Source organism: Amblyraja radiata, chromosome 9 (genome assembly GCF_010909765.2).
Source record: "Amblyraja radiata isolate CabotCenter1 chromosome 9, sAmbRad1.1.pri, whole genome shotgun sequence".
Lineage (NCBI taxonomy): Eukaryota > Metazoa > Chordata > Chondrichthyes > Rajiformes > Rajidae > Amblyraja > Amblyraja radiata.
Window position 1 is genome coordinate 60476095 of NC_045964.1, and position 25653 is coordinate 60501747.

General features: G+C 46.4%; 1 protein-coding gene across 19 annotated transcripts in view; it reads right to left on the reverse strand.

Moving 5' to 3' along the window:
• nrxn3 (neurexin 3) overlaps nt 1-25653 on the reverse strand; it is a 1403890-nt gene that overhangs the window by 695554 nt on the left and 682683 nt on the right. For all 19 annotated transcript variants that reach the window (XM_033027583.1, XM_033027578.1, XM_033027577.1 and 16 more), the window contains 4 exons: nt 18061-18180; nt 9994-10375; nt 8760-8950; nt 5171-5344 (listed from right to left, as the gene is read on the reverse strand). In XM_033027583.1, coding sequence (XP_032883474.1) covers nt 5171-5344; nt 8760-8950; nt 9994-10375; nt 18061-18180 — 867 coding nt within the window. The remainder of the gene's footprint in view (nt 1-5170; nt 5345-8759; nt 8951-9993; nt 10376-18060; nt 18181-25653) is intronic.

Genomic DNA, 25653 nt, shown 5'->3' on the forward strand with positions numbered 1-25653 from the left:
GTAACTCAGCGGGCCAGGCAGCATCTCTGGAGAACATGGACAGGTGACGTTTCACAGAGTGCTGGAGTAACTCAGCGGGCCAGGCAGCATCTCTGGAGGACATGGATCAAGTCAAGTCAAGTCACTTTTATTTCTATAGCACATTTAAAATACAACTCTCGTTGGCCAAAGTGCTTTACATTGGTGGAGGTACTAACGTTATACAACATTGGTTCATAGATTAAGTACGTACATAAATACATACATATAGCCCTCACTCAGAGGACGTCAAGAAAGGCTTGAGAGTAAAGATGAGTTTTAAGTCTCGACTTAAAGGAGTCGATGAAGGGGGCAGTCTTTAAATACTGAAGAACATAGCTTAAACTGTGGCCCCTGATTCTGGACTCCCCCAACATCGGGAACATGTTTCATGCCTCTAGCGTGTCCAAACCCTTAATAATCTTATATGTTTCAATAAGATCCCCTCTCATTCCTTCTAAACTCCAGAGTATACAAGCCAAGTACACGAGTAAAAGATGGAACCATTCTTCCTCTGGATAATCCTGGAGAATCCATAACCACGACAGGTTTTATGCCTTTTATTGCCAACTTTTTCCCGCTCTACTGGCACGGTGGCGCAGCGGTAGAGTTGCTGCCTCGCAGCGCTTACAGAGCTGGAGACCCGGGTTCGATCCTGACTACGGGCGCTGTCTGCACGGAGTTTGTATGTTCTCCCCGTGACCTGCGAGGGTTTCCTCCGAGAATTTCGGTTTCCTCACATACTCTAAAGACGCACAGGTTTGCAAGTTAATTGGCTTTGGTGTAAATGTAAAAATTGTCACACGTGTGTGTGTGTGCGTGTGTAGGGTGGTGAGGGATCGCTGGTCGATGCGGACTCGGTGGGCCGGAGGGCCTGTTTCCGCGCATTATCTCGAAACTAAACTAAACTAACCGCTCACCCTCTGCACCGAAGTTGAAATACAAATGGCAAAGACTTCCCTCAACACCCCCGCAGTATTCCCCACACCAAGTCTTTCATGACCCTGTTTCTACCCATCCATCCCACTAAATGCAGACTAAACAAACACAACATCACCAATTCCTGATGGAAAATGAACCCCTTTATCTCCCCGGTCTGAAGAAGGGTTTTGGCCCGAAACGTTGCCTATTTCCTTCGCTCCATAGATGCTGCTGCACCCGCTGAGTTTCTCCAGCATTTTTGTCTACCTTCGATTTTCCAGCATCTGCAGTTCCTTCTTAAACCCTTTAACTCCCCCTCCACTTGTGTGTGTGTGTGTGTGTGTGCGCGCGCGTGCGCGGGCGTGCGTGCGTGCGTGTGTGTGTATGTGTGTGTGTGTGTATTTGTGTGTGTGTGTGTGTGTGTGTATTTGTGTGTGTGTGTGTGTGTGTGTCTGTGTGTGTATTTGTGTGTGTGTGTGTGTGTGTGTCTGTGTGTGAGTGTGTGCTTGTGCGTGTGTGTGTGTGTGTGCGCGTGCGTGCGTGTGTGCGCGTGCGTGCGTGTGTGCGCGTATGTGCGTGTGTGCATGCTTGTGTGTGTGTGTATGTGTATATATACACACCGTTATGTACTATGTTTACATATTGTGTTGTGCTGCAGCAAGCAAGAATTTCATTGTCCTATCTGGGACACATGACAATAAAACGTGACTCTTGACTCTTGACTTGACACTCATGAGAGGAATAGATCGGGTAGACGTACAGAGTCTCTTGTCCAGAGCAGATGAATCGAGGACCAGGGGACACACGTAGGTTTAGGGTGAAGGGGAAAAGATTTTATAAGGATCTGAGGGGTAACTTTTTCACACAAGGGGTGGTGGATGTACGGAGGAGGTAGTTGAGGCAGGGACTATCCCAACATTCAAGAAACAGTTAGACAGGTACATGGACAGGTGCATGGATAGGACAAGTTTGGAGGGATATGGCAGGTGGGGGGACTAGTGCGGTTGGGACATGTTGGCCGGTGTGGGCATGTTGGACCGAAGGGCCTGTGTCCACGCTGTATCACTCTATGACTCGATGACACTCAATGTTAATTTAATTCAGATATCATAATGCCTTTCACACAAAGTCAGAGGCATAAGGTAAAAATATCAAAAACTTACAACTGATGCAAATGTAAAGTGGCTGCTTCAAATATTAACCCATTGCAGGAAACTTCATAATTCAAAGGCAGAATATTGATCACCACATAACAAAAACCACCTTATGCATTTATTCAGTAACTTTAAATAACTTTGAATGGCTGGATGGTAACTCAAATATCACTGTACCTTAATTGGTGCATGTGACAATAAATCTGTATCTGAATCGGAATGTTAGTTATATTTCATACGGCCGTATTATAATAAAAACTTAGTTGAAATGAAATGACACAATTCACTATGATGCGTTGTGGTCGTGTACAAATATTAGACCGTGATGCTATTATGACAAGGTTCTGCCCTTTTGTCCATTGATCTGAAAGCTAACGTATTTTCTCTCCTTGTCTTCCAGTGATGGCAAGTGTTTCTTGTATTGCTCAAACCTTCTGGGCAGAACCAAGGATGGAAAGGAAGGAAATGGAGAAATTAAAATTTAATGATTGATTTGAATTAAATAAAAAAAACATAAGCAGTTCAACCAACGAATAGAAAGGTTGAACAAATCTGCCTTGGGATAATCCGAAGAGAAGCCATGAAACTATTGGGTTTTGTGCATTTTATTTCCAAACTTTCTCCTGCTCGATTCCCACCACTTACCCTCCACCCCACCAGGTCCACAAATCAACGGGTAAGGTGGACAAAAATGCTGGAGAAACTCAGCGGGTGAGGCAGCATCTATGGAGCGAAGGAATAGGTGACGTTTCAGGTCGGGACCCTTCTTCAGAGGGTGAACTCAAAGGGTTAAACTCGCTGCATGTGTAGGAAGGAACTGCAGATGCTGGTTTACATCGAAGATGGCACAAAATGCTGGAGTAACTCAGCGGGACGGGCAGCGTCTCTGGAGAGAAGGAATGGGTGACGTTTCGGGTCGAGACCCTCCTTCAGGCTGAGAGTCGGGGGAGAGGGTGACACAGAGAGATATGGAAGGGTGAGGTCAGGGGGGATAAAGTTCAAGGCAAAAAGTAGAATGGATCATTGTTAGATCATATGTTTAAGAAAGAACTGCAGATGCTGGAAAAATCGAAGGTAGACAAAAATGCTGGAGAAACTCAGCGGGTGGGGCAGCATTACCTCACCTTCTGAGTTTCTCCAGCATTTTTGTCTACCATTGTTAGATCATAAGTAAGTTATAAGTGACAGGAGCAGAATAAGGCCATTCAGCCCATCAAGTCTACTCTGCCATTCAATCATGGCTGATCTATCTCTCCCTCCTAATCCCGACCTGCTGTGTTACTCCAGCACTTTGTGTCTATCTTCAGTAAACTAACTACACATCTTTTCTCTACAGCGGGCCACTTAATCGGTGTCAAATGGCTGTTTGATGCCAGGTCCTATTGGTCTTCCCCATTGAGTTTACAAATCCAAATATTCCCAATAAGGAATCACAGGATGGAAATCAATTGGCCAGAGTTCCAAAATAGCCATGTCCCATCTCTGGCCCTTCTTCCCCCAGCCCGAACTCTGTAGTAAACATCCCAACTGCTGTGAAGGCAAAGATGATTCAACCAACAAAGACTGGGGATCCAAGCTGTAGTTTATGCCTCAGTAATATTACAAATCAGAAAAGGTATAGATCAGATGGGAGCTGTTGCTCCATAGTGACTTCAGCGGTTCTCTAGCTTCCAAATTCATATGTTCATGTTGTAGAAGGAGAATTAGGCCATTCGGCCCATCAAGTCTACTCCGCCATTCAATCATGGCTGATCTATCTCTCCCACTCAACTCCATTCTCCTGCCTCAACCCCTGACACCCAAACTAATCAAGAATCTATCAATCTCCGCCTTAAAAATATCCATTGACTTGTCCTCCACAATGAATTCCACAGATTCACCACCCTTTGTCTAGATAAATTCATCCTCATCTCCTTTCTAAAGGTACATCCTTTTATACTGAGGCAATGGCCTCTGGTCCTAGACTCTCCCACTAGTGGAAACATCCTCTCCACACCCATTCTATCCAAGCATTTCACTATTCGGTACGTTTCAATGCGGTTCCCCCCTCATTCTATTAAACTCCAGCGAGTACAGGCCCAGTGCCGACAAACGGTCATTACCATGAGAACCCAATCACCCCTGGCATAATTCTCGTAAAATTAGCCCACTCCTTAATTCCCGGGATGGTGGGACTGACATAAGATGAAAGACTGGGCTGGAATTTAGAAGGATGAGAGGGTATCTTATAGAAACATATAAAATTCTTAAAGGATTGGACAGGTTAGATGCAGGAAAATTGTTCCCGATGTTGGGGCAGTCCAGAACCAGGGGTCACAGTTTACGAATAAGGGGTAGGCCATTTAGGACTGGGATGTGAAAAAAAGTTTTCACCCAGAGAGTTGTGAATCTGTGGAATTCTCCGCCACAGAAGGCAGTGGAGGCTAATTCAAGAGAGAGGTAGATTTAGCTCTTGGGGCTAATGGAATCAAGGGATATGGGGAGAAAGCAGGAACAGGGTACTGATTTTGGATGATCAGCCATGATCATATTGAATGGTGGTGCTGGCACGAAGGGTCGAATGGCCTGCTCCTGCAGCTATTTTCTATGTTTCAATGTTCCCTAGTTTTCCCAACCCAAGTGGGAATCTGCAGATCCTGGCTGTTCCGATGTCTCGGTGACTGCTGACGGCTTCCAGTTAAACTCACAAACACATCACACGCATGCACGCACGACAGGCGTGAAAAATGAAATGCTTCTCGAAGAAATAAAATCAAAAAGGCCAGGTTTGCGTTTCTGACAAATAATATATTTACTCATTTGCAATGTTCTGTACATAGGCATCTTCAAAATGAAAACGCGCCCTGTAAAATGTGTCCATACATACAGAAAATCCAATTCCACACTGCAGGTTCGGTATTGGTGGTCAACTAGTTAAACGGACAGGTCCGGTGGTGAACAAATGATTACAATGAAAGACAAGGTGATGAGAGTGAACCACAGTGGGGTTTTCCCCGATGGGTGGATGTGTACGTGTGGGTTTGAGCTACTGTTCGAGCTGATGCGGTAGGCCGAACTAGAGTTGCAAAAGGGAGTACCTTCACATCCGCGCTCGATTTGACCGCTGCGGTGCAGTGCGTCGTGAATCAGGTCCGGCAGCCTTCCGTTCAGGTCCACAGAGGCCAAGCAACCCTGAAACCCATCTCTTGAGGCGACGAGCTTTGGCAGATTGTTGTACATGCCTTGGGCAAGCCCCGCGATGTACAGGACACCTGGTGAGGCAAAGACGACAGTCAGAGCGCGGGATTAAAAAAAACAAAAAATGACTGCGCGAACTCTGCATAATCTTCACAGTAAAGAAGACCGTTGTGTTTTTAAAGCACAGCCTAATTTAAAACCTCCCCGTTGGATTGCAACCTTGTCGTGGTCGGGGAGCTTGTGTGTCTCAGTGACCCCTAGAGCTATACCAGCGGGAGATTCGCCTCCTGTTAGGGTCTCCCATGCTGGACAGGTCGAAAGGTACTGGAGAGACGAAGAGCGATCCACTGGTCCTCCAGGTTAAGAGGTTGAGCACAGGGACTAACAACCCGGTCTCGTGAAACAAATATGTTACGGAAACAGCAACTGAAGGAATCAACACCACTGAGTGGAGGACCTTCGTTGCTGCCCTGCATGCCCGGAGGCATAATCGGCTGCAAGTAAGTAAGTAAGTAAGTAATTTTAAATGTGTGTGTGTTGTTGTCTGCTCCATATTACTTCAATTTACTCGCCAGAGATTCTATTAATGGGTTGCTTTTGACACACCTTTGTAAGAAAAAACACATTTTCACACAAGGGGTGGTGGGTTGTTTGGAACGAGCAGCCAGAGGAGGTAGTTGAGGCAGGGACTGTCCCAACATTTAAGAAACGGTTGGACAGGTATGCGTAGGAAGGAACTGCAGATGCTGGTTTACACCGAAGATGGACACAAAATGGTGGAGTAACTCAGCGGGACAGGCAGCATCTCTGGAGAGAAGCAATGGGTGATGTTTCGGGTCGAGACTATCTTTCCAGATCGCGAGTTAACTTATTTCTCCTCCTGAAGGCACCAAGATAAGCAGAGATTCTCTTCAACTTATACATTCATTATTATAGTACTATTTCCATGCAGATAAAGGGTGCAACATTTAGTGCAAAGATATAGTCAATAGACAATAGACAATAGGTGCAGGAGTAGACCATTCGGCCCCTCGAGCCAGCACCGCCATTCAATGTGATCATGGCTGATCATCCCCAATCAGTACCCCGTTCCTGCCTTCTCCCCATATCCCCTGACTCCGCTATCTTTAAGAGCCCTATCTAGCTCTCTCTTGAAAGTATCCAGAGAACCGGCCTCCAACGCCCTCTGAGGCAGAGATTCCACAGACTCACAACTCTCTGTGTGAAGAAGTGTTATAATAAAGTGTATATAATATTGCACACCGATTAAGTCTGATTAAAGTTAGTTCAAATGTCTATAATGAGGTAGACTGGGGGTCAGAACCACTATAGCTGGTGAGAGGACGGTTCAGTTGCCTGATAACAGCTGGGAAGAAACTGTCCCTGAATCTGGAGATGTGCGTTTTCACACTTCTGTACCTTTTACCCGATGGGAGAGGGGAGAAGAGGGAGTGGCCAGGGTGCGACTCATCCTTGATGATGCTGCTGGCCTTGCCAAGGCAGCGTGCGGTGTAGATGGAGTCAATGGAAGTGAGGTTGGTTTGTGTGACGGTCTGGGCTGCGTCCACGATTCTCTGCAATTTCTAGCGCTCTTGGAATTAAGCTGTTCCCAAACGGTGCTGTGATGCATCCCAATAAAATGCTTTCTATGGCGCATCTGTAGAAGTTGGTGAGAGTTGTAGGGGACATGCCGAACTTCCTAAGCCTTCTAAGGAAGTAGAGAGGTTGGTGCTTGGCCATTCCAGAACCTACAAACCAGCACGTCTTTAGGATGTGGGAGGAAGACGGTGCAGGATGAAAGCAGAGCACCCGGAGGAAACCCACATGGTCACAGGGAGAACGTGCAAACTCCACACAGACAGCACCCGAGATAAGGATCGAATCCAGGGACGGGTCAATGATGAGCCGCACCCCGGCCACTCCCTCTTCTCCCCTCTTGCAACGGGCAAAAGGTATAGAAGTGCGAAAACTCACACCTCCAGATTCAGGGACAGTTTTTTCCCAGCTGTTATCAGTCAACTGAACCATCCCACCACAACCAGAGAGTAGTGCTGAACTACTATCTACCTCATTGGTGACCCTCGGACTATCCTTGTTTAAGATAGAACTGCAGATGCTGGAAAAATCGAAGGTAGACAAAAATGCTGGAGAAACTCAGCGGGTGAGGCAGCATCTATGGAGCGAAGGAATAGGCGACGTTTCGGGTCGAGACCCTTCAGACTATCCTTGATCAGACTTTACTGGCTTTACCTTGCACTAAACGTTATTCCCTTACTACAGTATGTATGCACACATGGTGGACGGCTCGCTTGTAATCACGTATTGTCTTTCTGTTGACTGGATAGCACGCAACAAAAGCTTTTCACTGTACATCGGTACACGTGATAACAAACTAAAGAACCGGGGTCTCCTTCACTGTGAGGCAGCAACTCTACCAGCTGTGTCACTGTGCCACCCAGCTGGGAGAGATGAGTTTAGTTTAGTTTAGTTTCTAGGTACCGAATCCGCATCGACCAGCGATCCTCCACTGGGGACAATTTTTACATTTATAACCAAGCCAATTAACCTACAAACCTGTACGTCTTTGGAGTGTGGGAGAAAACCCAAGATCTCGGATTAAAAACCCACGCAGGTCGCAGGGAGAAGGTACAAACACCCGTACAGATAAGCACCCGCAGTCGGGATCGAACCCGGGTCTCCGGCGTTGTGGGGCAGCAACTCTACCTCTGCGCCACCGTTTCGGGTCAAGACACTTCCACAGTCTGAAGAAGGGCATCGACCCGAAACGTCACCTATACCTTCGCTCCATAGATGCTGCCTCACCCGCTGAGTTTCTCCAGCATTTTTGTCTACCTACGATAGATCAGCCATGATTGAATGGCAGAGTAGACTTGATGGGCCGAATGGCCTAATGTTCTTCCTAGAACCTATAAACTGAACAAATGATTTAAAAAAAAATAGATGTACAGTATCTCTTACCCAGTGGGGGAACTGTGGACCATAGGTTCAAGGTGAAGGGGAAAATATTTAATAGGAATCTGAGGGGTAACCTTTTCATACAAAGGGTGGTGGGTGTATGTAACGAGCTGCCAGAGGAGGTAGTTGAGGCTGGGACTATCCCAACATTTAAGAAACAGTTAGACAGCTCATGGATAGGACAGGTTTGGAGGGATATGGACCAAACACTGGCAGGTGGGACTCGTGTAGCTGGGACATGTTGGCCAGTGGGGGCAAGTTGGGCTGAAGGGCCTGTTTCCACACTATCACTCTATGACTTTATGACTCCAAGTCATTGGGTATTTTTAAGGCGGAGATTGAAAGATACCTGATCAGTACGGGTGTCAGGGGCTATGGGGAGAAGGCAGGAGAATGGGGTTGAGAGGGAGAGATAGATCAGCCATGATTGAATAGCAGAGTAGACTTGATGGACCGAATGGCCTAATGCTGCTCCTGGAACCTATGAAATTATGAAACCGAATAAAAGCTTACCTTTAAGGTCAAGGTTTTTGGCACCATTGATGATTTGAGTCACAGAACTGGCATCGACCTTCAGTGTGTGGGTGTTGCTGTTGTCTCTGGTGATCACCACATTGTGCCACTGATTGTCACTGAGGGCCTTCTCTGAGTTCCCCTTGATAACGTTGGGCCCATTTCCCAGGTCAAACACATAATGGATATATCTGCAGAGGCATAACGATTCATCAAGTGAATACATAATAATGTCTGTAGACACGAAACGATACGGTAGAACTTTATTTATCCCAGGAGGGAAATTGATCTGCCAACAGTCATATACCACAACAAGATACATGAAACTTAAAGTTAAAGTGACGAGTGGAAAGGATTGGGGATGTGCAAAGATTAGGGAGGGGGGGAGTCAGTCTCAGTCTACCATACGACAGAAGGGGGAGGAGTTGTACAGTATGATACCCACAGGGAAGAAGGATCTCCTGTGGCGTTCTGTGCTGCATCTTGGTGGAACCAGTCTGTTGCTGAAGGTGCTCCTCAGCTTGACCAGTGTGTCATGGTAAGCTGTATTGTCCAGGATGTTCCGCAGTTTGAGGAGCATCCTCCCCTCCAAGACCACCTCCCGCGAATCCAACAGTCCTCCCACAATGAAATCTTCAACAAGTAAACACTGAAGCTATGACACAGAGCGCTGGAGTAACTCAGCGGGTCAGGCAGCATCTCTGGAGAACATGGATAGATGATATTTCGGGTCGGGACCCTTCATACAGGGTGGAAGAATTCTGGGGATAAGACAGGTCTCGACCTGAAACCTGTTGCCCAGAGATGCTGCCTGACCTGCTGAGTTACTCCAGCAGATACAGTAGACACAAAATGCTGAAGTAATTCAGCAGGTCAGTCAGCATCTTGGGAGAAAAGGAATGGGAGACGTCGAGACCCTCCAGCACTCCAGTGTTTTAAGGAACTGCAGCGAGGAGAGACACAAAGTGCTGGAGTTACTCATCGGGACAGGCAACATCTCTGGAGAGAAGGAATGGGATGGAATCCAGGTCTCCATTCGCTGTGAGGCAGCAACTCTACTGCTGCGCCACCTTGACCGCCCTGTGTTACTCATGTGTTACTGAGTTACTCGCTGAGTTACTCCAGCATTTTGCGCCTATCTGCTGGAGTATCTCAGCGGGTCAGGCAGCATCTCTGGATGAGCATGGATCATGTGCCTTGGCCTGGCCTTGGATTCCATTCAGTCAAACCTTACCCTTTGACTAACTCCACTGTAATGAAGTCGTTGCCGTCTCCGCTGTTGAACAGGATGAAGCCGTCCGGGGAGGTGGTTTTGAACTGGAAGAAGAGGTGCATGGAGGTGTAGGCATGGAGGGTGGCCAGGGTCAGGTAGCTGTTCTTGGTCTTGAAGGTGACGGGGTCAGCGATGATGGACCTCATGCCAAAGCGGGCGTTGATCTCGCAGTACTCGATGTCCCCGTTCTTGCACAGGTCGATGTACATCATCCCGTTGAACATCAGGCTCTGGAGGTGCCCGATGAAGCTGGACGGGGCCACCGAGATGAACCGGCGTTCCGTCATGATCCCGGTCTCAATGTTGTGGAACTCCAGTCGCGTGTGGTCTCCAAGCATTTGACCTAGAAATTTAAAACACCCGGTTATCAGCGATTCCGGATAGCACGCCTTTCATTCCCAAACCCCATCAGCGGCCAAGATTTGCCTTCCCTCACAGTGAGGAATGTTTTACATATAACATTATAAAAGGACTGGACAAGCTAGATGCAGGAAAAATGTCGGGCGAGTCCAGAACCAGGGGCCACACAGTCTTAGAATAAAGGGGAGGCCGTTTAAGACTGAGGTGAGAAAAAACGTTTTCACCCAGAGAGTTGTGAATTTGTGGAATTCCCTGCCACAGAGGGCAGTGGAGGCCAAATCACTGGATGGATTTAAGAGAGAGTTAGATGGAGTTCTAGGGGCTGGTGGAATCAAGGGATATGGGGAGAAGGCAGGCACGGGTTATTGATTAGGAATGATCAGCCATGATCAAAATGAATGGCGGTGCTGGCACGAAGGGCCGAATGGCCTCCTCCTGCACCTACTTTCTATCTTTCTATATTTCTATGAAACAGGCCCTTCCACTCACCAAGTCCACACTGACCATTCACACCAGTTCTATGTTATACGATACGATACGATATGATAGAACTTTATTTATCCCAGGAGGGAAATTAATCTGCCAATAGGCATAAAAACACCAAATACACGAAACCCAAAATACATGAAACATGAAAGTAAAATGAAGAGTGGAAAGTTATCGCACTTTCACATCCCACTTCCTAAAACACGAGGGGCTATTTTACACAGGGCCCAGTGACCGACAAATCCACTTGTCGTTGTGGTGTGGGATGAAACCAGAGCACCCGGAGGAAACCCACGTGGTCGCAGGGAGAACATGCAAACTCCACACAGACAGCACCCGAGGTCAGAATCGAACCCAGGTCTGTAACCTGGGTTAATATTCTTATTTAGCAATAAGGGGTAGGCCATTTAGAACAGAGACGAGGAAAAACTTTTTCACCCAGAGAGTTGTGAATCTGTGGAATTCTCTGCCTCAGAAGGCAGTGGAGGCCGGTTCTCTGGATGCTTTCAAGAGAGAGCTAGATAGGCCTCTTAAAGATAGCGGAGTCAGGGGATATGGGGAGAAGGCAGGAACGGGGTAACGATTGTGGATGATCAGCCATGATCACAGTGAATGGCAGCGCTGGCTCGAAGGGCCGAATGGCCTACTCCTACACCTATTGTCTATTGTCCATTATTACGCTGTGAGACGGCAGTTCTATCAACTGTGTCAATGCGCTTCCGACACTTTTTTTAAAGTATGTAGGATTGAACTAACCTTCAAGCATTAAATACTACTTTAAATAAATGAGTTAGTTGGTTCTTACGCTCAATATATTATCCGTAATTATCTTTTCTGGTGGCAAAGTATTCACCAGCGAATTGAGAATCTACGGGCCTGTCGCTCCACTCAACTCCAGGTTACTGACATCAGTCTGAAGAAGGGTCTCGACCCGAAACGTCACCTATTCCTTCGTTCCATAGATGCTGCCTCACCCGCTGAGTTACACCAACATTTCTGGCAGGATTGACAGCTGCCAAATGCCATCTGCTGGTTTACTTTGGAAATGGTCAGATCAAAAAAAATCAAAAAGGAGGAAGTCAGTCTGGCCGGAAATATTTGATGAGATGTGGAACAAGGATCGACTGGACTAACAGGCCTGTCTCGGTTAAACCTCATATAATTACATGGAACACTTCACTATAACATGCCCAAGCTCCAAAAAAGCCCTGAAGTCGATGCCCTTTTGCGCCAGAGATCCGGGTTCAATCCTGACTACGGGTGCTGTCTGTACGGAGTTTGTACGCTCTCCCCGTGACCTGCGTGGGTTTTCTCCGGGATCTCCGGTTTCCTCCCGCACTCCAAAGACGTGCAGGTTTCTAGGCTAATTGGCTTGGTGTAAATGCAAATTGCCCCTAGTGTGTGTAGGATAGTGTTAGTGTGCGGGGATTGCTGGTCGGTGCGGACCCGGTGGGCCGAAGGGCCTGTTTCCACGCTGTATCTCTAAACTAAACTAAACTAAACCAAATTGCAAACTGTGAAAGAAACTGAACATTTCAGATCAAGGACCATTTATTAGAACGTTCTTTGACCCTTTCTCTTTCCACGGATACCATCTAAACCCTTGTTCAGACTGATGAACTATTTGACTATTTTTGGCATGCATTAGACTTTAGAGATGCAGTTCAAGCAGGACAATAGACAATAGACAAAAGGTGCAGGAGTAGGCCATTCGGCCCTTCGAGCCAGCACCGCCATTCAATGTGATCATGGATGATCATCCACAATCAGTACCCCATTCCTGCCTTCTCCCTATATCTCCTGACTCCGCTATCTTTAAGAGCCCTATCTAGCTCTCTCTTGGATGTATCCAGAGAACCGGCCTCCACCGCCCTCTGAGGCAGACGTTGTCCATTTTGTTTGGGATAGTAGGAGATGTGTGAAGTTACTAAACAGTAAAGAAATGTCCGCTCAATTTCCCCTTCTATTTCCTAGTCTTGTGCAAGAGGTTTGTGAGTGAATCTGACAATGTCTAGACTGAATCTTAAAAAACAAGAGTTCCGTTTGCATTAAACATGGTCATCCCGCTGAAATTGAAAAAGAAAATCATTTTTCTCCCTCTTGGGTACGAGCAATTTATTCATTGTTTGTATTCATCTGGGGTTTGTGGTGATATACTCTAACAAGCTCAACATTAAAACAAAAGACTGTGAAGCATCCCACCCTCTCTCTTGTTCGCGATAAGGTAGAGAATCTGCATGTATTCACAACCTCACGACAATCTTGAAAAGACTATTAATCATTTTGTGAAGCATAATCGGTGTTGTAATATCACGAATGTAGCAAACTAATTGAACAAGGCAAACTCCCACAGGCAGCGTCTGATAATGACAGGGATGAAATGAAAGCAGGTTGTGTGGTGATTGTTACTTGTGTATTTTAACTGCTGGGACAGAAACACATTTAACTGAGGAGCATCTGACAGAATTCAGAAGAGGGATTGTGAGTCACAGTGATAATAGACAATAGACAATAGGTGCAGGAGTAGGCCCGTCATTCAATGTGATCATGGCTGATCATCCCCAATCAGTACCGCATTCCAACCTTCTCACCATCTCCCCTGACACCACTATCTTTAAGAGCCCTATCTAGCTCTCTCTTGAAAGTATCCAGAGAACCTGCCTCCACCGCCCTCTGAGGCAGAGAAACTGTTTGAATCTCAGGGCACATGTTTCAATGTTTGTTCTGGTTTGCTTCCTTCTAAGGCTTTCTTTCTTATACAATGTATTAGCTACTGTATTATTGGGTTAGGGAAGTGCCTGTTATGTATGGGGGTTAATCGATATCTGTAATGGATTATTAAGAGACCACCCCATGTGGTTCGGCCCCTCGAGATCTGAGGGACATATAAAAGTCCGCTACCACGAGGTCCAGCGTCGATCTTCTGGGAGGTCGCTTGGGACTGCGTGAGCTTCTGGAGTGTCTCTGTTTGAGCGAGGCTTAGAGGGCTTGAACAGGCAGATACGAGGATCGAACCCGTGGTGGGATAGGTACAGTGGTTGAACTGTAATTGTGATTTGTCAAAATAAAGATTAGTTGATCAAGTGATTGATTCGGTGGTTTTTGATTGAAACTAGACTGGGGGGAAGCTAAGAACGAGCAATTTACAGTCCCACCTGCCTGTGTTTGGCACCTGTGTCTCTAAACCTGCCCTATCCATGTACCTGTCTAAATGTTTCCGAAACGTTGCGATGGTCCCTGCCTCAACTACCTCCTCTGGAAGCTTGTTCCCTACATCCACCACCCTTTGTGTGTAAAAAGGTTACCCCACAGGTTCCTATTCAACCTTTCCCCCCCCCCTCACCTTAAACCTATGTCACCTGGTTCTTGATTCCCCTACTCTGGGCAAGAGACTCTGTGCATCGAAGTAATCATGATTTTGTACACCTCTATAAGAACGCTCCTCGTCCTCCTGCTCTCCTAGGAATAGAGTCCTCTCCCTCTTGCTCAGGCCCTCGAGTTGTGGCAACATCCTTGTAAATCTTCTCTGAACCCTTTCCAGCTTGACACCATCTTTCCTATAACATGGTGCCCAGAACTGAACACAATATTCTAAATGCGGTCGTACCAACGTCTTGTACAACTGCAACATGACCTCCCAACTTCTATGCCCAATGCTCTGACTGATGAAGGCCAATGTGCCAAAAGCCTACTTGACCACCCTATCTACCTGTGATGCAACAAAATATGGATCTGTACTCCAAGAACCCTCTGCTCTACAACACTGCCGAGAGTCCTACCGTTCACTGTGTCGGTCCTGCCCATGTTAGACTTCCCAAAATGCCCATGTTAGACGTCCTCACATTTCTCAGTCAAAGGAACAGTTCTTTAAGTTTAGTTTAATTTAGGTCGACACCAAGAGCTGGAGTAACTCATCGAGTCAGGCAGCACCCCTGGTGAGAAAGAATGGGTGACGTTTCATGTCAATAGACATAGACAATAGATGCAGGAGTAGGCCATTCGGCCCTTCGACTTGATCACTGTGATCATGGCTGATCATACACAATCAGCACCCTGTTCCTGCCTTCTCCCCATATCCCCTGACTCCACTATCTTTAAGAGCTCTATCCAACTCTCTCTTGAAAGCGTCCAGCGAATTGGCCTCCACTGCTTTCTGAGGCAGAGAATTCCACAGATTTACAACTCTAAAAGGTCGGAATCCTTCTTCAGACTGAGTCAGTGGGAAGGGAAACGAGAGATATAGACAGTGATGTGGAGAGATGTAGAACAAATGAATGAAAGATACGCAATAAAAGTAACGATGATAAAGAAAACAGGCCATTGTTGGCTGTGGGCTGGTTGAAAACGAGTTACAGACAACGAGGCTCAACAAGACGACTTTGAAACTAGTACAACGACTTGGGTGGGGCAGGGACAGAGAGAGAGGGGATGATAGGGCTACTTGAAGTTAGAGAAATCAATATTCATACCGCTGGGTTGTAAGTTTAGTTTACTTTTTCACACAGATAGTTGTGAGTCTGTGGAATTCTCTGCCTCAGAGGGTGGTGGAGGCCGGTTCTCTGGATAATTTCAAGAGGGAGCTTGATAGGGCTCTTGAAGATAGCGGAGTCAGGGGATATGGGGAAGGGGCAGGAACGGGGTACTGATTGTGGATAATCAGCCATGAACACATTGAATGTCGGTGCTGGCTCGAAGGGCCGAATGGCCTACTCCTGCACCTATTGTCTCTTGTCTATTTAGTTTAATTTATGATTGCCACGTGTGCTGAGGTACAGTGAAAGCTTTTGCTTGTGTGCCATCCAGTCAAAGAAAGGACTATAACATGATTTACAACCAAGCCGTCCACAGTGCACAAGGGCCAACTTTTAACGCAAGATAAAAGTAAGAAATGCTGCTGTTGTAATAAAGGTTTAAAAGAGTGGAGCGATTCTAATGAATGATTATAGATTCACTTCTGGGACCAGCACGCAGCACCTATGGAGAGAAAGAATTGGCGATGTTTTGGGTCTCGGCCTGAAACGTGGCCAATTCCTTCTCTCCATGGATGCTGCCTCACCCACTGATTTTCTCCAGCATTTTTTGTCTCCCTTCTATGAGTAAGATGTTTGAACTTTAGACTTTAGAGATACGGTGCAGAAACAGGGCCTTCGAGTCCATGCCGACCAGCGATCACCCCGTACACTCGCACTATCCTACACATTAGGGACAAGATCCAATTTTTATCGAAGCCAATTAACTTACAGACATGTATGTCTTTGGAATGTGGGAGGAAACCGGAGCACCCGGAGAAAACCCACGCAGGTCATGGGGAGAACGTACAAACTCCGCACAGGCAAGCACCCGTAGTCAGGATTGAACCCGGGTCACTGGCGCTGTAAGGCAGCAACTCTGCCGCTGTGCCACTGGGCCTCTCTGACGGCAACAGGCTTCACTTTATCTCTGCCCCTCTCTACTTAATAACGTATCTCCCAAATATGTTTTTAGACTTATGAGTGGTTAAGTTGAGAACAAAGAAATGTACAAGGCAGGAACAGGCCCTTCGGCCCACAATGTCCATGCCGAACATGATGCCAAGTTGAGCTAACCCCTTGTGCCTGCACGTGATGCATATCCCCTCCATTCCCTGAAGGGCACAGCTGGTGGGGGCATTGCCCCACAGCGCCAGGAACCTCAGGTGCTGTCTGCGTGGAGTCTGCACGTTCTCCCTTTGATTGCCTGGGTTTCCACCGGGTGCACCGGTTTCCTCCCACACCCTAAAGACATTCAGGTTTGTAGGTTGATTAGCTTAGGTAAAATTGTAAATTGCCCCTGGTGTGCATAGGATAGTGCTAGTGTACGGGGTGATCGCTGGTCGGCGCGGACTCGGTGGGCCGAAGGGCCTGTTTCCGCGCTGTAATCTCCCAACTAAACTAAAATAAACTAGACCAATTCAATTTAATCAAGTCAGTTCAATTCAATTCAATTCATTTCAATACAGAAATTAAAATTAATTATGCATTATATTTAAATCAACTCTTTAAAATACGCAGCGGCTGACTGCTCCCGGCGGGCCGCGGAGGAAAATCCGAGGCAGGAGCCTGGCGGGTCGGAGCCAGCGACCGGTTCCCTGGGTCGACGGAGCCCGCGGCTGGGGACGGGTTCGGCGTCCGGAGAGGACCCGGCGGCGATAGTGGAGAGGTCGGGGTGGCGGCCAATGATGGCGCCGACCAATGGACGAGGACGGACCACGTGGGGGTGAAGACGCTGCTGCCGGGGCAAGGAACAATGGAGGACCCAGCGTGGGGAGGGCCGCCGTGAGGGAGGGAGAAGGACAATGGACAGCGGAGGACCCAGTGTGGGGGGAGGTGGTTGGGGGAAGAACAAAGATGTAGCTGGCGAGGGGCTGCTTTGTAACTTTGTCTGTGCCCTTTATGTGGCGACTATTCGCATACCTTGGGTGTGCAAGCAAAGAATTTCACCGTGACTTGTCAGTTGTGACAATAAAGGATTCGTTCATTCATTCAATAGACAACAGCCAATAGGTGCAGGAGTAGGTCATTCGGCCCTGAGAGCCAGCACCGCCATTCAATGTGATCATGGCTGATCATCCACAATCAGTACCCCGTTGGGATGGGAGATTGCAACCTTTACGTGGTCCGCCCTGTTTTGATGAATGCAATCAACCCGGCGTGCACAATCAAATAAGATCAAATAGAACAAGTTGTCCTACAACATTAGGCTGTGCACGCCATTCGCAAGAAGAAGAAGTACCTTGTTTCTGCCTTCTCCCCTGACATATCCCTGACTCCGCTATCTTTAAGAGCCCTATCTAGCTCTCTCTTGAAAGTATCCAGAGAACCGGCCTCCACCGCCCTCTGAGGCAGAGAATTCCACAGACTCACAACTCTCTGTGTGGAAAAAGTGTTTCCTCGTCTCCGTTCTAAATGGCTTACCCCTTATTCTTAAACTGTGGTCCCTGGTTCTGGACTTCCCCCAAACATCGGGAACATGTATCTTGCATCTAGTGAGTCCAAACCCTTAATAATCTTATATGTTTCAATAAGATATCCTCTCATCCTTCTAAATCCTTCATTCATTTATTTATCCATTCATTCATTCATTCATTCATTCATTCAGGTTTGAATTTTTTCTCACATAAATCAGTAATACGCAAGACTAATTAGATGACACAAATAATCATACCTTCTGCAGTGACTTCATCGACCATCAGCTTCAAATTTTTACCACGCCGGACCACTCTGACCGCGTGCCAGTCATTGTCGTTGAGCTTCTGCCCAGCGTACAGCGTCTCTGGTCCTTTACCTGAAGAATAGTTTGGGCAAACAGTGTTACTTCAAACATACATTCGCAATCAGCCTTTAAACAAAATCTTCATTTGGACTGCAATAAAGTCTCACTATTTCTAGATTAATTTTAATGCATAGTTGAACCCTCTGGTCAATATATCTCTACCCTTCGTTATTGATAAAACCAATGTCCTTCCTTTAAATATCCCACAGGTTACACAGAATCATAAGGTGATAGGGGCTGAATTAGGCCATCTGGCCCATCAGGTCGACTCCCCCATTCAATCATGGCTGATCTATCTCTCCCTCCTAACCCCATTCTCCTGCCTTCTCCCCGTAACCACTGACACCCGTACTGATCAAGAATCTATCTATCTCTGCCTTCAAAAATATCCACTGACCTGGCCTCCACAACCTTCCACAGATTCACCACCCTCTGACTAAATAAATTCCTCCTCATCTCCTTCCTAAAGGAACGCCATTTAATTCTGAGACTTTGACCTCTGGTCCTAGACTCTCCCACTAGTGGAAACTTCCCCTCCATATCTGCTCACTAAATCACATCATTTTCTAGCTAAACTACAAGGGCTTTATTTAAAACCCAACCTTTATTACAGCCCTAATGCAATAAATTCAAGGATTACAATACATAATGAAGCAAATTCAATAATATTCCATCAATTCAAGGGGTTATGTCCTTTTGAGAGCCACAGATTTTTGATTTCATTTTAAGAGGTACTGATTTATCAGAATGATGGGCTAAATGAATATTTTGTAATTCACAAAAGATTTGTCAGTAACTAACCAGAGAGATAACTTGATTCGAAGACTGGGATGAAGCTACTTGAATTGATGAATATAATTGATTTGAACTTTCCCCGAATCTACTTTTGTGCTCGTGATATCTAGCCTCGTTAAATCTCCCACTCAAGTGTCGTTTATTACAGATATTAGAATTCACAAACATTCTGCTTCCTAAGTATGCAAGTTGTAAATAAAATGCTCCACACGTCAGAGTTTGGATATTAATTATCTGTTTAAATTCACTACTCTACCTCCACTTCCTTCCAATTTTAAGCTCCCACTCGACCTACAAGCCTAAAAGCCCTGTCCCACGGTACGAGTTCATTCCAAGAGCTCTCCCGAGTATTAAAAAAATCAATCTCGTGGTAAGCACAGAGAATGAACGTGGCGGGTACGTCGGAGCTCGGGGACGTCTCTTAGCAACTCGTTACGCTAACGGCAGGTACTCAGGAAGACTCGCTAATGGCAGGTAAGCTCGGGAAGACTCGTGAAGATTTTTCAACATGATGAAAAATGTCCACAAGAGCCCCGAGTACCGACGAGTGGCCATTACCGTAAATCTCCGAGTTTGAATGAGGGAAAACTCGGGAGAGCTCTTGGAATGAACTCGTACCGTGGGACAGGGCTTTTAGACAGACACAAAGAGCTGGAGTAGCTCAGCGGGACAAGCAGCATCTCTGGAGAGAAGGAATGGGTGACGTTTCGGGTCGAGACCCTTCTTCAGACCCAAAAGTTCACCCGTTCAATAGACAATAGACAATAGGTGCAGGAGTAGGCCATTCGGATCTTCGAACCAGCACCGCCATTCAATGTGATCATGGCTGATCATCCACAATCAGTACCCCGTTCCTGCCTTCTCCCCATATCCCTTGACTCCGCTATCTTTAAGAGCCCTGTCTAGCTTTCTCTTGAAAGTATCCAGAGAACCAGCCTCCACTGCCCTCTGAGGCAGAGAATTCCAGACTCACAACTCTCTGTGTGAAAAAAGTGTTTCCTCATCTCTGTTCTAAAAGGCTTTCCCCTTATTCTTAAACTGTGGCCCCTTCTCTGCAGTGATGCTGCCTGTCCCCCTGAGTTACTCCAACCTTTTGTGTCTATCTTTCGGTTTAAACCACCATCTGCAATTCCTTCTTACACAGACCTACAAGCCTTCTGTTTTGTATTCCATTGATCAGGTTTTTTGTGGTGATGTGCTCGGCGAAGATCGTGCAGTTTGCCCTGCTGTGTATACCATCCATAAGATGCACTGCAGCAACTTGTGTTAGTTTCTGCAAACCTTGCAGACTTGCAAACAGAGCGATCTAGAAAGGATACAACAGCACCACTCAGAGAACTTTAGGAAGACACAAGGACCTGCAGATGATGGAATCCTGAGCAAAACACAAAGTGCTGGAGGAACTCAGTAGGTCGGGCAGCATCTGGGGAGGAAAACGGATGGACGGCATTTCGGGTCTGAAGAAGCTCTCCCGACTTTTAGACTTTAGACTTAAGTGATTCAGAGTGGATCTCTAAAGTGGCTTTTGGTCCTCGGAGGTCAGTCCACCAACACCAGCGATCACCCCATGCACGAGCACTGGTATTTCGTGATATAGCTGCTTTTGTGCCCACTTTCAATTAACCTGCAAATCTGCACGTCTTTGGAGTGTGGGAGGAAACCGAAGATCTCGGAGAAAACCCGCGTGGGTCACGGGGAAAACATACAAACTCCGTACAGACAGCACCCGTAGTCAGGATCGAACCTGGGACTCGGGCGCAGTCTTTTAAGACCTGAAACGTCTTCTGTCCACTCCCTCCACGTTCTGGTCTGAAGAGGGGTCTCGACACAAAACGTCTCCAGAGATGCTGCCTGTCCCGCTGAGTTACTCCGGCATTTTGTGTCTTCATTGTTGCCCGACCCACTGAGCGCACGTCAACACCTGCAAACTCCTAAGTCAAACCACACCGTTGCGTATTGGAAACTTATTTTCATTCCTTTGCGACTTTGTTGGATGGAGTTGCAGGGTTGTTGAGGGGAACCCTAAAACTTGCCAGTGCCTTATACGGTCACACCCCCACTTAAAGACCCCTCTGCCCATCCAGCACCTACTTAGACAAAACTCTATAAGATTCAGTAGTCAGAACGTTATCTTGTTGATTAACGAGTATGGTTTCCAATCCCACCCGGGAGAACTGGGGAACTAAGGTTCGATCCTGTCTATGGGTGCATGTCTGAACGGAGTCTGCACGTTCTCCCCGTGACCTGCGTGGAGCATCTCCTTGGTTACCGCCCACGCTCCAAAGACGTGGAGGTTGATTGGCTTTGGTATAAATATAAAATTGTCCCTTGTGTGTGTAAGGCAGTGTTAATGTGCGGGGATCGCTGGTCAGCGTGGACTCGGTGGGCCGAAGGGCCTGTTTCCGCGCTGTATCTCTAAACTAAACTAAACTAAACTAAATTCCAAAGACGTACACTGGAATGTAGAAGGATGAGAGGATATCTTATTGAAACATATAAAATGATTAAGGGAGTGGTCACGCTAGAGGCAGGAAACATTTTCCCGATGTTGGGGGGAGTCCAGAACCAGGGCCCACAGTTTTAGAACAAGGGGTAAGCCATTTAGAACGGAGATGAGGAAAAACTATTTCACCCAAAGAGTTGTGAGTCTGTGGAATTCTCTGCCTCAGAAGGAAGTGGAGGCCGGTTCTCTGGATGCTTTCAAGAGAGAGTTAGATAGAGCTCTTAAAGATAGCGGAGTCAAGGGGATATGGGGAGTTTCAGGAACGGGGTACTGATTGGGGATGATCAGCCATGATCACATTGAATGGCAGTGCTGGCTCAAAGGGCCGAATGGCCTACTCCTGCACCTATTATCTATTCTAGGTTAATAATTGGCTTCTGCAAAATGTCCCCTCGTGTGTGTAGGATAGTACTAGTGCACTGGCGATCAGTGGCTGGCATGGACTAGATGGGCCGAAGGGCCTGTTTCCACACTGTATCTCTAAACTAAACTGAACTGAACTGAGCAGAAGTTATCATATTGAGTTGCAGCTTATTTAACTTATGAAAATCATTTGGATGATTAAATGATTTCCCTTCAAGAGAGAAGAGAATGAAAACTCTTGGTTTAAATTGTTGTCAGTGGCTTACATGTTATTTTCTCATCAACAATTGAAGTTACTTTTCCCCCAGCTAATTACCACGTCCATCTCTGTTCTGTTGGATTTTTAATCCCACTGAAAAAATATTGCAAAGCGACCAAATATATTTTTTTTTTTTGGTCAGTCAGTAAATTAATAACTCTGACATAATATATGGACGTGGTCTGAATGTTATTCTTCTGATCGAAAAGACCTAACTATTCAGTGCCGCACAATACCATGATTTAATGTCAGCTTTAATGCGAGTTCATACGTGATAGGAGCAGAATTAGGCCATTCGGCCCATCAAGTCTGCTTCGCCATTCAATCATGGCTGGTCTATCTCTCCCTCCGATCCACATTCTCCTGCCTTCTCCACATAGCCTCTGACACTTGCAGCGTAGGTTCACCAGGTTAATTCCCAGGATGGCGGGACTAACGCATGATGAAAGAATGGGTCGACTGGGCTTGTATTCACTGGTATTTAGAAGGCTGAGAGTGGATCTTATAGTAACATATAACATTCTTAAAGGATTGGACAGGCTAGATGCAGGAAAATGTTCCCGATGTTGCGGGAGTCCAGAACCAGGGGTCACACAGTTTAAGAATAAGGGGTAGCCCATTTAGGACTGAGATGAGGAAAAGCTTTTTCTCCCAGAGAGTTGTGAATCTGAGGAATTCACTGCCACAAAAGGCAGTGGAGGCCAATTCACTGGATGTTTTCAAGAGAGAGTTAGATTTAGCTCTTAGGGCTGAAGGAATCAAGGGATATGGGGAGAAGGCAGGAATGGGGTACTGATTGTGGATGATCAGCCATGATCATATTGAATGGCGGTGCTGGCTCGAAGGGCCTAATGGCCTACTCCTGCACCTATTCTCTATGTTTCTATGTTTCCCACCTTAAACCTGCGCCCTCTAGTTCTTGATTCCCCTCACATGGGTAAAAGACTCTGGCATTAACCCAATCTATTCCCATCATGATTTTACAGTATACACCTCTATTAAATCGCTGCTCCGCCTCCGAGGTGGGAATAAAATCCTAGAGAGTTAACATGTCTTGCCCACCTGAAACGTTAACCCTTTTTCTTTCTCTAGATGGGGCATCATAGAAACATAGAAACATAGAAAATAGGTGCAGGAGTAGGCCATTCGGCCCTTCGAGCCTGCACCAGCCATTCAATATGATCATGGCTGATCATCCAACTCAGTATCCCTTACCTGCCTTCTCTCCATACCCCCTGATCCCTTTAGCCACAAGGGCCACATCTAACTCCCTCTTAAATATAGCCAATGAACTGGCCTCAACTACCTTCTGTGGCAGAGAGTTCCAGAGATTCACCACTCTCTGTGTGAAAAATGTTTTTCTCATCTCGGTCCTTAAGGATTTCCCCTCTATCCTTAAGCTGTGACCCCTTGTCCTGGACTTCCCCAACATCGGGAACAATCTTCCTGCATTACCCTGTCCAACCCCTTAAGAATTTTGTAAGTTTCTATAAGATCCCCCCTCAATCTCCTAAATTCTAGCGAGTACAAGCCGAGTCTATCCAGTCTTTCCTCATATGAAAGTCCTGACATCCCAGGAATCAGTCTGGTGAACCTTCTCTGCACTCACTCTATGGCAATAATGTCCTTCCTCAGATTTGGAGACCAAAACTGTACGCAATACTCCAGGTGTGGTCTCACCAAGACCCTGTACAACTGCAGTAGAACCTCCCTGCTTCTATACTCAAATCCTTTTGCTATGCTGATCATGGCCGAGTTGGGCCAAATGGCCTCCACTGCCGCAGATTTACAACTCTCTGGGTGAAAAAGTCTTTCCTCATCTCAATCCTAAATGGCCTACTCATTCTTAAACTGTGGTGTCCCCTGGTCCTGGACTCCTCCAACATCGGGGGCATTTTTTCCTGCACCTAGCCTGTCCAATCCCTTCAGAATTTTATATGTCTCTATAAGATCCCCTCTCATCCGTCTAAATTCCTGTGAATATCAGCCCAGTCGATCCATTATTGTTGCCTGGCCAGCTGAGTATTACACGTATTCTGGGTTCCAAGCAACTAGATGATGCTGCCCAACCTGCTGAGTATTTCCACCATTTTGTGTTTATTATCTGTAAAATCCACGTTTTATTTTATTTTATTTGTAAGGAGCATATATGAATCGGGAGGCATGGTGGTGCAGCGGTAATGTTGCTGCCTTGCAGCGCCAGAGATATGGGTTCCATCCATCCTGCCTACGGGTGCTGTCTGCACGGAGTTTGTACGTTCTCCCCGTGACCGCGTGGGTCTCCTCCTGGTGCTCCAGTTTCCTCCCACACTCCAAAGACGTGCAGGTTTGTAGGATAATTAGCTTCTGTAAATTGTCCCTATTGTGTATGATGGAACTAGTGTAGGAATGAATGCTGGTAGGCATGGACTCGGTGGGCCGAAGGGCCTGTTTCCACGCTGTATCTCTAAACGAACTGTGAATTAATTTAGTCCGATTTCCTTTCTGCTGAGATATCATGTTTGGAACACAAGGGTTTTATTGAAGATAGTTTTCCAATTACTCCACATGAATCTTTAATTACAATTTGATCATCGTTCTGAATCCATTATCTTCATCTCAAAGTATGTCATGTTTTAAACTCACTCCAACTGAAATACACCCAGAAGATGAATTATAATTGTAAGGTCAGTCTGAAGAAGGGTTTTGACCTGAGATGTCACCAATCCTTTTTCTCATAAGTTCAGAAGTGATAGGAGCAGAATTAGGCCATTCGGCCCATCAAGTCTACTCCGCCGTTCAATCAAGGCTGATCTATCTTTCAAAGTCAAAGTCAAAGTCAATTTTATTCGTCACATGCACCTGAAGGTGCAGTGAAATGAATTTGCCAGCAGCGATACACTTAAAAAGAACACACGATACACAATAAGATTTAACACAAACATCCACCACAGCATTCTTCACTGTGGTGGAAGGCAACAAAGTTCAGTCAGTCCTCCTCCTTTGTTCATCCGTGGTCGGGGCCATGAACCCTCCGCAGTCGCCGCTACGGACTTGATTAGTAGTCTCTCCCTCCTAACCCCATTCTCCTGCCTTCTCCCCATAACGTCTGACACCCCCACTAATCAAGAATCTATCTATCTCTGCCTCTAGAAATATCCACTGACTTGGCCTCCATAGCCATCTCCAGTGATGCTGACTGACCCGCTGAGTTGCTCCAGCACTTTGTGTCTATCTAAATGAAAAATACTAATTTGTGTTTACAAGCATCTGCAGTTCCTTCCTACACTGATGAATTGTAAATCTAACATCTTGTTTTCTAACCCCTATTTTGTTTCTTCCTTTTTTGCAACTGCAAAGGGTGCCCGGCAGTTATAAAGTCATAAGGTCATACTGTGTCGTAAAGAATAGGAGTAGTATTAGGCCATTTGGCCCATCAAGTCTATTCCACCATTCAATCATGGCTGATCTATTTCTCCCTCCTAACCCCATTCTCCTGCCTTCTCCCCATAACCTTGGACACCCGTTCTAATCAAGAGACTATCTATCTCTGCCTTAAAAAATATCCACTGACTTGGCCTCCACA